The sequence below is a fragment of the Argopecten irradians genome, chromosome 5, assembly GCF_041381155.1.
Source record: "Argopecten irradians isolate NY chromosome 5, Ai_NY, whole genome shotgun sequence".
NCBI lineage: Eukaryota > Metazoa > Mollusca > Bivalvia > Pectinida > Pectinidae > Argopecten > Argopecten irradians.
The window spans coordinates 35,011,536-35,028,602 of NC_091138.1; the positions used below are offsets into that span (position 1 = coordinate 35,011,536).

The 17,067-nt window shown below is 35.2% G+C and overlaps 1 protein-coding gene across 1 annotated transcript in view; it reads right to left on the reverse strand.

Annotated features, from left to right (window-relative positions):
- The window catches only part of LOC138324389 (uncharacterized), a 182,988-nt gene that overhangs the window by 131,891 nt on the left and 34,030 nt on the right, over nt 1-17,067 (reverse strand). The window contains 4 exon segments of the mRNA XM_069269457.1: nt 1,162-1,260; nt 1,572-1,670; nt 2,421-2,519; nt 5,971-6,072. Of these exon segments, the coding sequence (XP_069125558.1) occupies nt 1,162-1,260; nt 1,572-1,670; nt 2,421-2,519; nt 5,971-6,072 (399 nt within the window).

Genomic DNA, 17,067 nt, shown 5'->3' on the forward strand with positions numbered 1-17,067 from the left:
AAAACAGACAATCATTGTCAAGTTTCAATGACAGCAGCCAATCACTGTTACGTTTCAATGACAACAGTCAATCACTGTCAAGTTTCAATGACAACAGCCAATCATTGCAATATTTCAATGACAGCAGCCAATCATTGTCAAGATACAATGACAACAGCCAATCATTGTCAAGTTACATTGACACAAAAGCCAATCACTGTTAAGTTACAATGACAACAGTCAATCATTGTCAAGTTACATTGACAACAGCCAATCATTGTCAAGTTTCAATGACAACAGACAATCATTGTCAAATTTCAATGACAACAGCCAATCATTGTCAAGTTTCAATGACAACAGCCAATCATTGCCAAATTTCAATGATAGCAGCCAATCATTGTCAAGATACAATGACAACAGCCAATCATTGTCAAGTTTCAATGACAGCAGCCAATCATTGTCAAGTTTCAATGACAACAGCCAATCATTGTCAAGTTACAATGACAACAGCCAATCATTGTCAAGTTTCAATGACAACAGCCAATCATTGTCAAGTTTCAATGACAACAGCCAATCATTGTCAAGTTACAATGACAACAGTCAATCATTGTCAAGTTTCAATGACAACAGCCAATCATTGTCAAGTTTCAATGACAACAGCCAATCATTGTCAAGTTACAATGACAACAGCCAATCATTGTCAAGTTTCAATGACAACAGCCAATCATTGTCAAGTTACAATGACAACAGCCAATCATTGTCAAGTTACAATGACAACAGCCAATCATTGTCAAGTTACATTGACACAACAGCCAATCATTGTCAAGTTTCAATGACAACAGCCAATCATTGTCAAGTTACAATGACAACAGCCAATCATTGTCAAGTTTCAATGACAACAGCCAATCATTGTCAAGTTTCAATGACAACAGCCAATCATTGTCAAGTTTCAATGACAACAGCCAATCATTGTCAAGTTTCAATGACAACAGCCAATCATTGTCAAGTTTCAATGACAACAGCCAATCATCAAGATACAATGACAACAGCCAATCACTGTCAAGTTTCAATGACAACAGCCAATCATTGTCAAGCGACAATGACAACAGCCAATTATAGTCATGTGACCATGACAATAGCCAATCGTTATCAAGTGACCATGAGATTTTATTACAGACTTACAGCTGTGGCTAGACTCTGGTTGGCTCCGCTGGCCAGCAGGAACTTGACCACCTCTGAGTGACCCTCTTGGGCAGCCATGTATAGAGGGGTGAAACCCATCTGTGGATACAAACAGAAATCAGATTTTAATTTATAATTAATGAGCACAACTGTTCCAAAGAGAAGATTGTAAAATGTTATTCAGGATCAATTATACTCAACATTATGCATTTCAACTGACCAGGAACTAAATAAATCAATGCAACATTTGGAAGCATCAATTTCATGAGCTCCATTTCATTATACTGTAATATACTGTATATATAATTGCTATTACTGGCCTAAGCTGCAGTATTTCGTTATGGTGCTAAATCCATTATTTGTCGATAGTCTTATATAATGTACAATAGCCCTGAAATGTTTGTTCCTACCTGAGCTTGAACGTTGACTTTGGCCCCATTTTCAACGAGAAGCTTGACGATTTCCTCATGGCCTGCTAACGATGAGATGTGTAGTGCTGTGTTTCCTTTCTGTGAATGAAATCCAACATGTTGTGTCATCTTTTTGTGTAAACTTTCACAAATATATCATCAAATTTAAACATTACAATCCATCAATGAAAATTTACTTGTTTCATCAGTAACACTCATAGAATTGTATTCTGAGATCAAATTGTACACAAAAATACCTTTTTCATCAGATGGAAAAAATTATCATCAAATGCAAGTCAATCTAAATGGACTTTTCCAACTTTAATAACTATGGAACACTAAGTTATGAATAATAAAAAATATGTTGAATCTTTGACTATAGTTGAATCTTGTGACTATAGTTGAATCTTGTTAATATAGTTGAATCTTGTGACTATTAGTTGAATCTTTTGACTATAGTTGAATCTTTGACTATAGTTGAATCTTTGACTGCAGTTGAACCTATAACTATAGTTGAATCTTTGATAAGAGTAGAATCTTTGACTATAGTTGAATCTTTTAACTACGGTTGAATCGTTGACTATAGTTGAATCTTTTAACTACGGTTGAATCTTTGACTATAGTTGAATCTTTGACAATTTATAGGCCAAATCTATAGTCTTTGCTATTTCTTTTTTAGTGACCTTGAGCTTGGATCAATTCAAATAAGCATCGGTCCCATCTTTTTTAATTGTACAGACCTGTACACTTATTGGGTCATTAGCATTACTACATGTGTCACAAGGTGAGTTTTCCCTCAATATTATGAGGCTTCTATCAGATTGCTTTCCTATTGGTGTAGTGTGTTACCTTGGTTGCTGCTTCGACATTGGCTCCACGCTTCAGGAGCTCTGTTACGATATTGATGTGCCCCTCCTTCGAAGCCAGATGTAGTGCATTCAACCCATTCTGTAACAGAGAAAATATAGCACTATTATATAGTGTCAGACCTGTTTTGACAGTATGATCACAAAAGTCACTACAATGTTTTAAAACTTTTAACCAATAGTATAGAAGAATCACAAAATTTAAATATCATAAGTTTAAAGTTTTACAAAAAAATCCAAATATAAAACCCATCAAAATCATTCATTTTAATGATTCAGTTAGATACCGGTACATGTTTTTTATTAATAAAATTACATCTTTAAAAGAAAAACAATGTAATGTCTAAAAAGGCCTGTCATTTATGACATAATTTATAAAACACTATGTAGCAATTGATATACCCCAGTGTTACGTATGTGTGTTTAATAGGTAATACAATATCATCTCTCTGCATGCCACAGAATGACTCACAACCACTCAAAATGTTACATAATATTGTTACAATTTAGTAACAAAGATTGATGTCTCCTTACGAAATTAGAAAGTGCTTGTAACATTTCTTGAGAGGTAATATAAAAAGTATGACATATTTATTATTTCATGTATCTATTTAAACATTAAAGTCAGGTTTTATTAACCTCATGACCTTTCCTTATTTACATTCCTTCTCTATGACCTTTTCTTATTTACATAATTCTAAAGTGCAATATTTGCTATTGACATGATGACCTTTCCTTATTTACATAATTTTAAAGTGCAATATGCTACTGACATGATGACCTACCTTATTTACATGAATTTAATGTCCTATATGCTATTGATGTGACTTTTCTTATTTACATAATTCATTACACACCCATAAGGCATTACCATCATTGATTTGTTGAACGACATTCAGGAACTACATTTCTCTTTTGTTTTATTCATGCATGCTTCGTTACAACAAATGTGATCTCATATTGGCAGACATTTTCGTTACTGCTTATTTGCATATTGCCAAGCTCATTAGTGACGCAGATGATGTCAATTTCATTCTGCATGTTATTGATTACTATGCCCGCTGATGTAATCTATTTGCCTGGATGTTGTGGAGCCCACTACGATCAAACACCCAAGTGACCCAGTGGTCTGCCAACAGAATCGGATCAATATATTGATTTGAGCAAAGAGCTGGCAATGAAATCACCAGCAGAATAATGCACTGGTGTGTTTCTGTGTGGTTCACCGCTTTTATACTGGTATTTTATCTTCCCTAATACACAAACAGACTAAAACAACTGTTGAGATTAGAGACCAGCTTTATCAAACCTAGACCTTCACAACACAAATCTACAGCTCAAATCATGACCATGAAAACTATAAATGGGAAATGTTATGCATGAGTAATATCTCTTTAGGCCCCAGCAAAATTGTTTAATGAGTCACTAATATACAAATCTATAATTTTTTGATAATCATCCTTATGCCATTTGTTTTACAAATCTTGAGTGGATTTTGTAAGTTTCTTCTTCTTGTTGATACATTCTTTTGGCTTACTTGATTTTTTGAGGTACAAAATCTAACATCATTTTTTTTTTTTTTTTTGGTTAATTAATTATGTTTTAATTATGTTCAATAAAAGAACATTGAGGTACATATCTCATTGTTGTTGTTTTCTTGATTTTTGTTTTTTTTTTTTTTTGTTTTTGTTTTTTTTTTGCTTAATCTTGTTTTTTAATTGTTTGTACTTGTCTATTTTTCAGTTTTGATTATCTTTAATTTTTCAGACATTTCTCAGAATAATTCTTACATCTGGCAATAAACATTTAGGTAACAATCTGGAATATATTTCAATTGTCAGTTTCTGTCATAACCTTCATTAAACAACATTCAGTGAAAATGAATTAAGAATGAGTAAGCTAACATGTAATTAGAAGAGATTTTCCACATCTGATGTTGAACATAGCTCCTCAGTACTTATAGATGGCAGATGTTGTAGAGTTCTATTTATATACTTATACTAACAGAGAAAAAAACTCCTCTTACATACATTGGGGTGAGTTATAGATAGTAACAGTGGTGAAAGCCTGCTCACTGCATTAAATACGACAACAGTGATCAAAGCATTCTCAGCTTAACCAGATTGAAGCTAATTTTTACAAAATATTTTTCTGTATAATAAAAATTGTATATCAAAAAAGGTTTTTTTTATAATAAATATTGTATCTTAACGAATTGTTTTTTTGAGCTAAAATTAGCATAATGTCTCAAGAGAATTTCACAACCAAATAGTGTTCTTGGAGATGTTTGAAAGCCTTGTTAGCTTTTTAAGTAAATATCTACCTTAATATTCAATTGGATAACTTCCAAAATGCTTACTTGGTTATAAAAATCTTACAAAGGATTCAAATAATAATTTGAAGACAATATCTAAGATTGGAGACTTTTTGTTAATTTTCTGAAGTGAAAAGTTTTCTTTTGCAACATTTATTTAATGATGTGATAAGTACACCATGCATTAGACCAGCACTTGTTTTGTCACAACATGTACCTCTTCACAGGTAAACTGTTGGAGGAGGCAGTAACACTTCCCTATATATACACAGCAGATTCCAGGCCCAGATCAAACACCAACACAAGTATAACACAATAAAACTAATGAGAACAGCATTCCATAATGTAAAGCTCCGATGATATCATAAGATTTGGAAACTAACAACTGCACTCTAACAGTCAACAATTATCTGTACAATACACATCAATAGCTCCGGCCAATGCCAGGAAACAATTGGCAGCTTTTGTTCATAATGTTGTACATCAAGTTGTGATTTGATGCAGACGGGTGCATAGAAGTCAAATTTCAAAGAAAATGTATTTGTTTGGTTTGATCCCCGTCTCTGCATCATCGGAAATAAACAAGACTACAGCTGTGTACAAAGTTTTGTGGGATTCCAACCATGATGTTGGTGTGTCTTGATGTCAAAACCTATTTATCTCATAGGGTTATTATTGCCAGTGTATATAAGTTTGTCACTAGGGTTACTGATATCAAAAGTGTTAATGTACTGGGTTAGTAGTTGTGTGTTGTTGATGTTGGTAAAGTGTAGAGATTGTTTAATAGGGCTAGTAATGTTGATGTTAGTACAAAGAGTGTTGCCCTACAGGGTTACTGGTGCTCTAACTTCCTTATAGGGTTACCGGTGGTTCAACCTACCAGGTTACTGGTGCTTTAACTTACAGGGTTACTTAGGGTGCTTTAACCTACAGGTTTACTGGTGTTGATGTCAATATAGAGTTTTAACCTACCGGGTTACTGGTTTTTTACCCTAAGGGTTACTGGTGTTTTATACCCTATAGGGTTAGTGGTGTTTCAACCTACCGGTTACTGGTGTTTTTTACCCTATAGGGTTACCGGTGGTTCAACCTACCAGGTTATTGGTGTTTTAACCTACCGGGTTACTGGTGTTTTTTACCCTAAAGGGTTACTGATGTTTCGACCTACCGGGTTACTGGTGTTATTTAACCCTAAAGGGTTACTGATGTTTCAACCTACCGGGTTACTGGTGTTGATATCTGTGCTGCCCTTCAGATATTCCAGGACATCCTGAAGGTTACCGTCCCTTGCTGCACGCAGGAATACTGTGTTTCCGTCGCTCTGTAAGTAAAGCAAACATTTGGTAAATTCAGGGACACTACTAATCATGTATTTCAGAGAAAACAAAATTCATGTGACATAATATGAATAATTAAAACATAATGCATTAAATCAACAGAAGCTGAGGGTGGGGAATCAACATTACTTACAATCACCCGCATGGCCTTTAAGTAAGTTCATATATGGTTTTTTTAGATGAATCGGTTACTTTTGCTCTCCTGATATTAAAAGAGAATGACAGAGACAAATAGAGACTGATTTTGAATATCTCCACATTTGTCAATGTCTTTAATTACATATCAATACTTGTAGGCTTGTAATTTCAATATATCATTGTTCACAAAGGTGTTTTAATTATTTAGAAATAGCAATAAGATGTAGATTATTATTAATGTGCTTTTACTTATAAATGATTGAATGTTATAATTCATTAATAACAACACATCTTAGGGCCCCAATATTATTCAATCTCTTTTTTGTTATTTAAAGATGCTCCACCGCCTACAGAGCATAAATGATCGATATTCATCATTTGAACAATAATTGGTGTTTAATCGTGTATATAAATGTCTAATTAACACAAAAAATAATACAAAACAATTTATTTTGCCTTTGGTGCATGCGCAATCAGTATTTCATTCCATAAAGGATATAGTGCCACATATTTTTTTCGGGATGCAATTAATTATTTTTTATATTTTTAACTTGAAGTAAAATTAGAAGCTCAAACTTTTCAACGGCGGTAATGGTGTAAAGTAAGTAACTTTTGTAACTGAAGAAAAATTCTAAATCGTCTACTGCTGTTTTTGATAGTGAAAAAATACAATTTGTCAGCCGTGGAGCATCTTTAACACATTACAGTATTCTTGACCAAGATTCATATACAGGTACTTAAGGTTTGACGGATTTTGTTTAGCTCAAAACATAAATGTCAAAGCCTCTATATGAAATTACAATGAAATGCAATATATGACAGGACAGAATGGACATAAAACACTATTATCATACTATGTTTTCATATTTCATAGGAAGGGCTTTAAAATGATACATCAAAACCTGATTATACTTTTTGAAATTGCAAAACTTTTATACATTCACTTAATTATGATTTGACATTTGTACTACCCTAAGAAATATGTATTTTTGCTTTTGCAATATGTATATCAAAGTGCCATAAGTTTTAAGACTACTGATGGCTTTTCTACTCATTTTAATCAACTAGAGATTTTCATCACAACATCATTGCATGGTAACCAAGGAAGCCATATTGTAATACAGTAATTACCGAAGAGTTCTCCTTGTTGCCAAGGAGGTTACCCATTCTGTAGTTACAGTATAGAATGTTATTATTGACAATAGTCTGGACACTTTCCTGGGTAAACAAATCAACAACAGTTACTGGTCAGTGGTCAATCTGGTCAATTAGCCAGGGAATAACTGGATATAAGACATTCCTAAGACAAGTGTACACTAAATGCTTTCCTTTCAGCCATTAAGGGCATGTCAGTTCATATCCATCTAGTGTGAATCTTCTTTGATACTATTTCTACAGTTAGATGGTAAGATAATTTTTCTATCTGATAAGCCTTTCTGACAAAACATCTTCAGACAATCTTTTTTGGTATGAATTTCCTTTGAAGATTCACTGAATCCAGTTGGAGATTACTTGTTCAGATTTGATACTCCAAGGATAAGATAATTTTTCATTGTATCTGGACCACCTACAAAACATGATCATAATGATGTAGCAAAAATCTCTGTTTATCTTGACCACTGGTCAGTCTACACCTCATCAGATAAGCACTGTACACATGGACACACCCCATGTGTTTTCAAGGTCAAGTAATCCCCTGATGTTCCCAGTCAGCAATTTCCTAGTGTGTCCACTGCAATTAATCCCACAGGATATTGGTCCCTTTTATATCCCAATTTAGGGGCTGCTATCAGCTCCCTTATCAGATAGTCCCTATAAATCAGCTGCCGTATCCCATTACCACGGTAGCTATGTTGTGTTACAGTATTCTATCACCACAGACACTCACAATGATAATTCACTGTGGGGCTCCTTGAATTTCCATTTTCAATATCATATATATCTGACAGAAATTTTACTACTCCTGTCATCCTGAATCTATTTCCAGTTTTGATATCATAAAAATCCCACAGAATATCTCTCAGTACTGCAATCCTCAAATCTATTTCCATTTTCAATATCGTTTGTATATATCTGACAGAATTTCTGATACTCCTGGCTTGTCCGAGTCTATTTCCATTCTCAAGATCACATTTCTGACGGAAACTCTTTTACTCGTCTAGATCCTTGAATCTATTTCTTATGTCAATTATCTGACAGAAATTCTGTTACAATATGAACCACTAACCCAGACAAACGTATATAAACACACATCATATGTATACAGTTGTAGATTTCCTACAGCATAACACCTGACAATTCTGTTCAAGAACATCAAGATCTACTTGGCATTTCCGTTCCAATTCAACATAAGATTCATATCAGTTCCAACACTTGTGATAAAATAGATATAGATATATCCAATTTGACGAAAAATTATCCCAAATCACAGAACGTCTGTTTCCTTCATAGAAGACTCTGGTATTCAGTTAAATGAAGTTAGATTTATATATGGCACTTCTTCAATATTTTAACACTATTCAACTTCATCAAATAAATATCAGAAATATAATTCCATTCTGCAAATAGGTAAAAGTAGGTATTATAAACAACACCATCACTAAATACACAAGAAGGTGATCTGTTCTTTTGTAAAAGAATGTTTAATGCTGATATGCAATTTAGATATAGGTATGTTGTTTTTTTCCCATTGAGGTTGAAAGCCAGCGAGAGCCATTTAGGTAGCACAGCAGTTGTCTATCACAGTAATGGGTCTCCCAATATTTCAGCAACACTGAAAGATGTTCACACAACATACACCAGGTGTGTCTTGTCCAAGTCGGTGTTCAGTACAAATATTCCGGAAAAACTGAAAACTTCAAAACTTATGTCAGATCTGTATGTTCTCCAAGTAGAATTTATAAATGTTGCATTGTTGCTAGATCGAAATTGAAATTGAAAATTATATATAGATGCTTCCACTTCATGTGAAATGGGCACATACAGATTGTTCCATCTCTGTTGAATCCCAGGTATAGTTATTTCATATATGATGCACTATCGTAGATTTCTTAATGTTGTGCCATAAATGTTATTTCTTACATAATTTCTCAGTACATTAAACCTATTTGCACTGGCTGGTATTCTTGTAAAATCCGAGTTCATCAAACTCTTGTTAGATTCCTTGTGAATGGTTTTTGGTGCACACTTCAAAGGCGGTTGAAATTTACACATCTAAACATCCCCTTGTGTTTGTTTGCTATTTTGACGAGAATTACAACTTTCCTGTACGAGGATCCAGCTTAATATAGAAACTCCACGAAAGTCACCGGCATCCAAATCTTGTAATTATTTCATATCTCCACACAAAAACTTCCTCCAAGACGTTCAGATCTCAGAGACGCTGTGGAAAGATATATTCTCTTGTGGAAAGTGGGCCTTCGGGATATTACTCACGGACTATGTGCCAAAAACAAAAATCCCTGATGATTTTAGCGTGGATTTTTGAAGACTTACAAAAAACACATGAAGATGGCTTACTGAATACACAAACAGACGATTTGTGTGTACTTATCTATCTCCAACACATAAGGATTTTTGTTAAGAATCTATTCAACAATTTGCAAAAAAAATATTACGCTAAAAATATTTCACTGAATCACATCATCATGCATTTTGTGCACTTCCAATATCGGTCCCCGATGACACAGGTGCGGATACTTGAGGTAAAAACTGAGAGATAAGTACAAGAATATTCATAAAACAGGTTCGAGATTTTCCGAAGATTTTCAGTCTGTATACTATAAGCTGTTAGCGTATTTCTGTAAATTAGTGTGAGGAAAAACATTTGTTCTCTCGAACCCCAACGCTAATCAGCACAGAAAAAATAGTGTGAAGAAAACGTAGGCCACACTCTGTGAAGTTAGGGTATAGAGGTGAGTTGGAGGTGGATTAACCTGCTATGACCAGGGAAACAGAAGGTTAATTAACTTGTTAAGACCATTTCCAGGTGCCAAGAAAACTTACCCAGGACATTCTCCATTTCTTGAGCATCGTGTAAATACCAGCTGGGGGCAATCACAAGCTTTTGGTGTTGATAAAATCCAATAATACAAAACCTTAAAATGTTCAGTAAAATGATGCGGTGAATTCCGATTTTGGCACCATTTGGCTGATCTACAGTACAAGTGTAGTGACTATTTAGATGTACTAGTAGAGAATTTGGGGTGGACAGGTCACGTCCAGATGTTTCTTGGCCTCCCTGATGTTTTTACAGCACACACGATTTACAAAACAGCTCAGGAATAAATAAATACTACAGGCACTTGAGGAAATAAATATGCCTGTGGGTGACTTCTTTGGACAAGATGGCTGGCTCCCTGACAGAATAAAAAGATGGGTCGCCTTGGTAATTGAGCTTCCCTACTACTGTACCATGTATACGAAAATGCTTGTGAGCTGTATACTGTTTGTGTTCTTAGGCAGCCATTCTACTACATGTGTGTAGTGAGTAATCTTGTATGTGCTAGAATGTACCCATAAAAATAGCATCAGACATTCCCCCTCCACCCCCTCCCTGCTGTTACCCCCCCTCCCCACATCCCCGACCCCCTCCTTCTAACCAATCCAAAGCACATCAAGGAGACTCTGAAATCTGATGAAGAATCTCTGCCTACTGTGATAAGTCTAAACCTTATACCTCCCCTTATTCCCATAATGGCATCTCCTGTGTCCCCCATATAGTGCATCGCTGGGACTATCTGATGGGCAGAGAGCCAGGGTGGGGCAGGCTGCCAGACCTGAGAGTCAATCTCTTCATTACCCCACAGGGACCTGGGTACTGACATTATTATAGGTTGATGAAATTCAGGGTATCACAGGGCTCTGACACTATATAGCATATAGACTGAAGAGTACTATGAAATAAGACTGAGAAAATTTTCACATTGTTAATATTAAAGTACAATAACTAAAATTTCAAGATGAACTTTCAATCAATTTGTTGATATTGACAGTTTATAAAGGAATAAAAATGAAATAATTTAAATTTAAATTCATGAGATTCCAGTTTTTGCATATTTTTTCCATATACAACTTCTGAACATACAAAACACATCCAATACCAAAAATTCCTATTTTAAAACTTAATTCTGTAACAATTTTTTACCAGTAAGCTATAATTAAGAATATATCAACTCCCCGAATCTTTAATTTGCAGTTAAGTTTATGGGATGGTAGTGGGTGGGCTAGGAGATCATGGTATCATCAATGTGCAGATAGTTCTACATCTTAGATGAGTATTTCATTAGTTTTATCTAAGATGTTTTATTTTTTGACTAAGTAAATTTTAAAAGAACTTGTAGATTTCAATGAAATATATTTGTATTAAAACGTAGGAACTTATACTAGATATGAAGCATGAATTATCCAAACCAGATCACAACCCATCTGTTTTTCTGCTGATACTACAGTGGTAGAACATGGGACAAGAAACTGGACAGTTAAAAATGTTAGATATGGTATTTTTTAAAGATTTTTCTTGGTTTTATCAGTTTTTTGGAAGTAACTAACAAGAATGAAATAAATGTCACATCTTACAACCACCAATTGTGTTACGTCTTAATATTAATAAAATATCATCATAATTCATGATGATTGTAAAAAATTCACAGTAATTGAATTTGGACATCAATTTATTTCTAGCTGTATATTACCCAACCTGTAAAGGCAAATTCAAATTCAAAAGAATTATATGAATTAGTGACAGTTTTCTGTTGTCGGATTATGCCAAAAGCCCTCAAGGTGAAAATGCAATTTCACAGCATCTGAATCATTCAATATTTCTTTATTATCTGCTACTTTTGTATATCTCTCATCATCACAGCAATAAAACTCGAATCATAATAAAAGAACTTCTGCATGGTAAATTATCAACCATATGTATGTCTTAACATGTGTCAACAACGTAATAATACTTCAATGTAATATAACACTACTATCATTTTCGATTGCGTTTGCAATTACAGTATATTTGTCAGTAGAGCAGTATACTACTATTTTAAACCTAGCCAAGATACACTGTTGTACACGATATGTCTGCTAATTATAGTCGATGAAGCTATGTATGTGTCTTTGTTGTTTTTCAAAACTATAGATATGAAATTATTTATGTTTGGATGAGGAACGAAGGAGAACATAACAGTATTTTACATAACATTTCAGTCCATGATGGCTAGCAATGAGTTTGTCTTATTGATCAGGGATGTCTTTTAAAAAGCAATTGTTTTATCGACAGTGAGTCACAACAGCATGGCTGAATGTACCTGCTTCTCACGATTACTACAGAGATCAATACTAGTTACCCAGACACAAATGCTTAATGGTTCACTTGTTCTCTGTATGACAACAGATGGCAGGTCTCGGCCCAGGTACTTCCCAGGTAATAACAGGTGAGTCAGTGATGGTAAATCTAATCAGAGTGACAGGGTTGGGGAGGGCTAGGGGAAGACTGGGGGTTGGAGGGGTTCAAAGGGGTAAACAATGGATACAAAAATCTTCAGAAAAAATATTTGTGGGGGGGTTGTGGAGGGTAGAAAATCAAATATACACAAACCTTTAGTAGGAAGATTTGAGGGGGTTGGGGTTTTGGGTCAATGGTAGAAAATCCTGTCCATATACACAAATTTTGAGAAGGATTTATGGAAGGGTGGAAAATCCTGATAATACTGGCTATACACAGTCCTTGTGTAGGTTCCTCACTTGATCCTAGAAACTGCTCAAGTTGAGATTGACATCAATATAAACTGACCATGTATGTACATAAAGGCTTTATCTGTGCTGGTTAATCAACAAACACAGGGTATTGTCAATAGTGCTGTCGAGGTAATTAAACATACGTCACCAGTACTGTCTGTAGGGAATTTCTTTCACCTAGAATGGATGCTATGAAGATACAGACTCCCAATGTAGATTAATTTACTAAACTAAAATTAACACCACCACATTGTAGCCTCTTGCTTTTGTTTGGATTCAGTTTGGATAAGTTTATTATTTGACGTCCTGCCAAGGGCTTGCCAGAAGGAGGAGCAGAAAAGCCAGAGTACCCAGCGACAAACTACCAACACTTTCAGTACTGGCAACTGCCCCACTGCTGATCAATTTCAAACTCAAAGCAAATGTGTAGGGCTAATCAATCGGCAGATGTCCATGTGCGTCCACATTGCTTACGAATCAAGCCCCATTTTTTTTTTTGCCAGAGACAGCCAGAGACAGGTATAACTGAGCTGCTTTCCATAGAAGAACATGTGTCTTATATTTACCATCCTGTTCACTGAAGTAGTCACTAGCCCAGACAAGAAAATATCCTAACCTTGATGGTCATGGGAAGCTAGACAAAACAAAATCCTCAAGCCATCATGCATGATGACTAGTACATTGTTACCAACAATCATTTCCATTTCTAATCCTCAAACACCAAGGGTACCAAACCATGGAAGTAAAAATGTATCCAGTTAGTTACAATAATGTACCGATACTTTTACCTTATACAATTATCTTTTCGTTCTTCCTATTAAATAAGACGTACAAGATATCTTCCTATCAATACTGCCTAGGGTAACATAATATGATTCAACAAATAACTTGAACATTGGTCAGAAATGTTTTATCGATCTTCCATCATTTGCACAAAATAAAGAAAAGCAGTACATTGTATTGAAGCTTCTGTTACAGACAATATTGGTAATGATTCATCCTTGGACCAGATCAATGGTGACTGATTAAATGGAAACCAATATAGTACTAAAGGGAGCCTGTATTGTAGATATTGTAGATTAGACACATAGGATACAATATACCATATTCAAATAGCCTCTAAGAACAGATTGGAAATATATACTGAATTTATGTCAGGGTGGAAAAGAGTTTCTCATCCCACATAGAAACTGAATTATCTGTATCAACCTTATGGATGTCAATTTTGACTGATTCACATATCTCATTGGACTTGTGACTGATTCACATATCTCATTGGACTTGTGACTGATTCACATATCTCATTGGACTTGTGACTGGTTCACATATCTCATTGGACTTGTGACTGATTCACATATCTCATTGGACTTGTGACTGATTCACATATCTCATTGGACTTGTGACTGATTCACATATCTCATTGGACTTGTGACTGATTCACATATCTCATTGGACTTGTGACTGGACTTGTGACTGGTTCACATATCACATTGGACTTGTGACTGGTTCACATATCTCATTGGACTTGTGACTGGTTCACATATCACATTGGACTCATGACTGATTCACATATCACATTTGACTTGTGACTGGTTCACATATCACATTGGACTTGTGACTGGTTCACATATCTCATTGGACTTCCATTTGACTTGTGACTGGTTCACATATCACATTGGACTTGTGACTGGTTCACATATCTCATTGGACTTGTGACTGGTTCACATATCTCATTGGACTTGTGACTGGTTCACATATCTCATTGGACTTGTGACTGATTCACATATCTCATTGGACTTGTGACTGGTTCACATATCTCATTGGACTTGTGACTGGTTCACATATCTCATTGGACTTGTGACTGGTTCACATATCACATTGGACTTGTGACTGGTTCACATATCTCATTGGACTTGTGTCTTGTTCACATATCACATTGGACTCGTGACTGATTCACATATCTCATTGGACTTGTGACTGGTTCATTATCTTATTCCATTTGACTTGTGACTGGTTCACATATCTCATTGGACTTGCAGTCTTTAGACTAATTTACATATTGGATGAGGTCATTTTTGCATGAGATATTGTATTGTAACAGAGCACATGATTTGATAGAAATATAATTCTGCCTCTGCCATGATTCGAACTCGGGATCTCTGGATTACTAGTCTGACACTCAACCGATCGAGCTAAAGAGAAGTTCTCTATAGCCGTGCAGTATATTGCGGCTAGTATTCACCAGGGTTACATACTTCTCTTTAGCTTGATCGGTTGAGCGTCAAGTCTTGTAATCCAGAGATCCTGAGTTTGAATCATGGCAGAGGCAGTGATTACGTTTGTATAAAATCATGTGTTCTGTTGCGGTATGACCATTTATTACAACAAGAATACAATTTTTATGAAACTGTGACATTGGTCGCAAACATTTGATCCCAAATGAAAGATATTGGTAAATTATTTCTATACAAATACTCTTAAAAACCAGGTTGTAAAAATTTGAAATTACGAAAATCCAATTTTGTGATTTTAGTAAAAAATCATGAAAAGTTTGACATGCGAAATAAAATGGGCTATACAGTTTTGTCAAAAATATACAGGATACAAAAATGCTTGTTATATAAATCGTAAATTGTCAGCCTTTCCATCAAAATCAAAGATCCAGCACATAAAATTGTATTTGATCGATACTATCATGGTATGAATGAAACATCATCAACATCCATGACAATCCTATTTTAAGTGTCTCCATGTTTACATAGCAGATGTATCCAATGTCTTGCCTAAGGCAAATTATATGTAATATAGCACAATACATAGTAATAGAAATGATCGCTCTGTCACCTCTTTACAGACGATCAAAATAGCCCGTCGTACTTTATAATGTGGGTATTTAGAGCCGACTGTCCCCAGCTGTTGTAGTGAAATGTCATTGTGTTTACTAAATAACAATAACACGTTCCAAACAATCATACATAATGGACAACATGCCTTTATTTCGCCTGCTAACCCATGGTTCACATTGGGCATGCAAGCATGCTGACAGATATTGATTTTTCAAAATTTGTACCAAAATGTCAAAAGACAACCCTACAAAATATGTAAGCGAAAACGTTTCTTCTGATAAATTTCAAGGACAAATGCAGTCAGAACAAGCGTGTCATTGGTGAATTGCATCCCATCCACTAATATCAGGAAACTTGGGACAAAAAAGCCGGTCTCGCGTGGACCATCTCTACCTGCATATCTAATGAGCAGACGTCAGGTCAACCCTTCCTCACATCTGTACAACAAGTGTTACTTCTGTTTCACAATTTCATATTCAAAGTCGCTACACGGCGGCAATTTTACCTTCAAAACAAGAATAAATGAAGTCGGAGAGAAAATAAGAACTTACCATTCTGCCTCCGGCGCACAAGCAGCGCTCATTCCCAAAAAATCCTTCTAAAGACTTATGTCGGCATTATGACAAACAGAATACAAAGCTACTCTGCAGATACTGTGTCCACGGCTCTGATTGGTTGCTGATGAGAGAATGTCTACTGCCGCAGCAGCAAGTGTTCATACATTAAAAATCAATAGGAAAGGAAGCGGCTGTGATGTAGGGTAAAACCGATCAATACAAGCCCTGGTACACTCAGCTCAGCCTCCGAAACAAACAAAAATATTGCCAATAAAAAATAACGTCATCGTATGTCAGCTAAGACATAAAATATTTGTCATCTTTATTCAGATATGGTAAAAATGTCAGATATTAAGGTGAGTGTATATCAGGTAGGACTAACGGTGTGATAATATCATCAGACTTTGTCACTATTGGTTTTTGTATGGATGAATAATGCAGACAGAAAGGAGGCGGTTAGGTCTGATCAGGTCCACTGGGGTCTCCTGCCAATCAATAAAACCTTGTCTCATTGATTTCTGTCCAACATACGAATAAATTGACACAGTTCCATCGGTGGGGAGGGTTCATTTATACTAATCTTTTAGATAACTGTCTAACCAACTAATCCTCAACATAGGTGTTAAATCATGTCTTGGTCAAGAGGGCTTTTATTTATATTCCAATTGCAGAAATTGGTATGACAAATTTATACACTGAAAAGTAC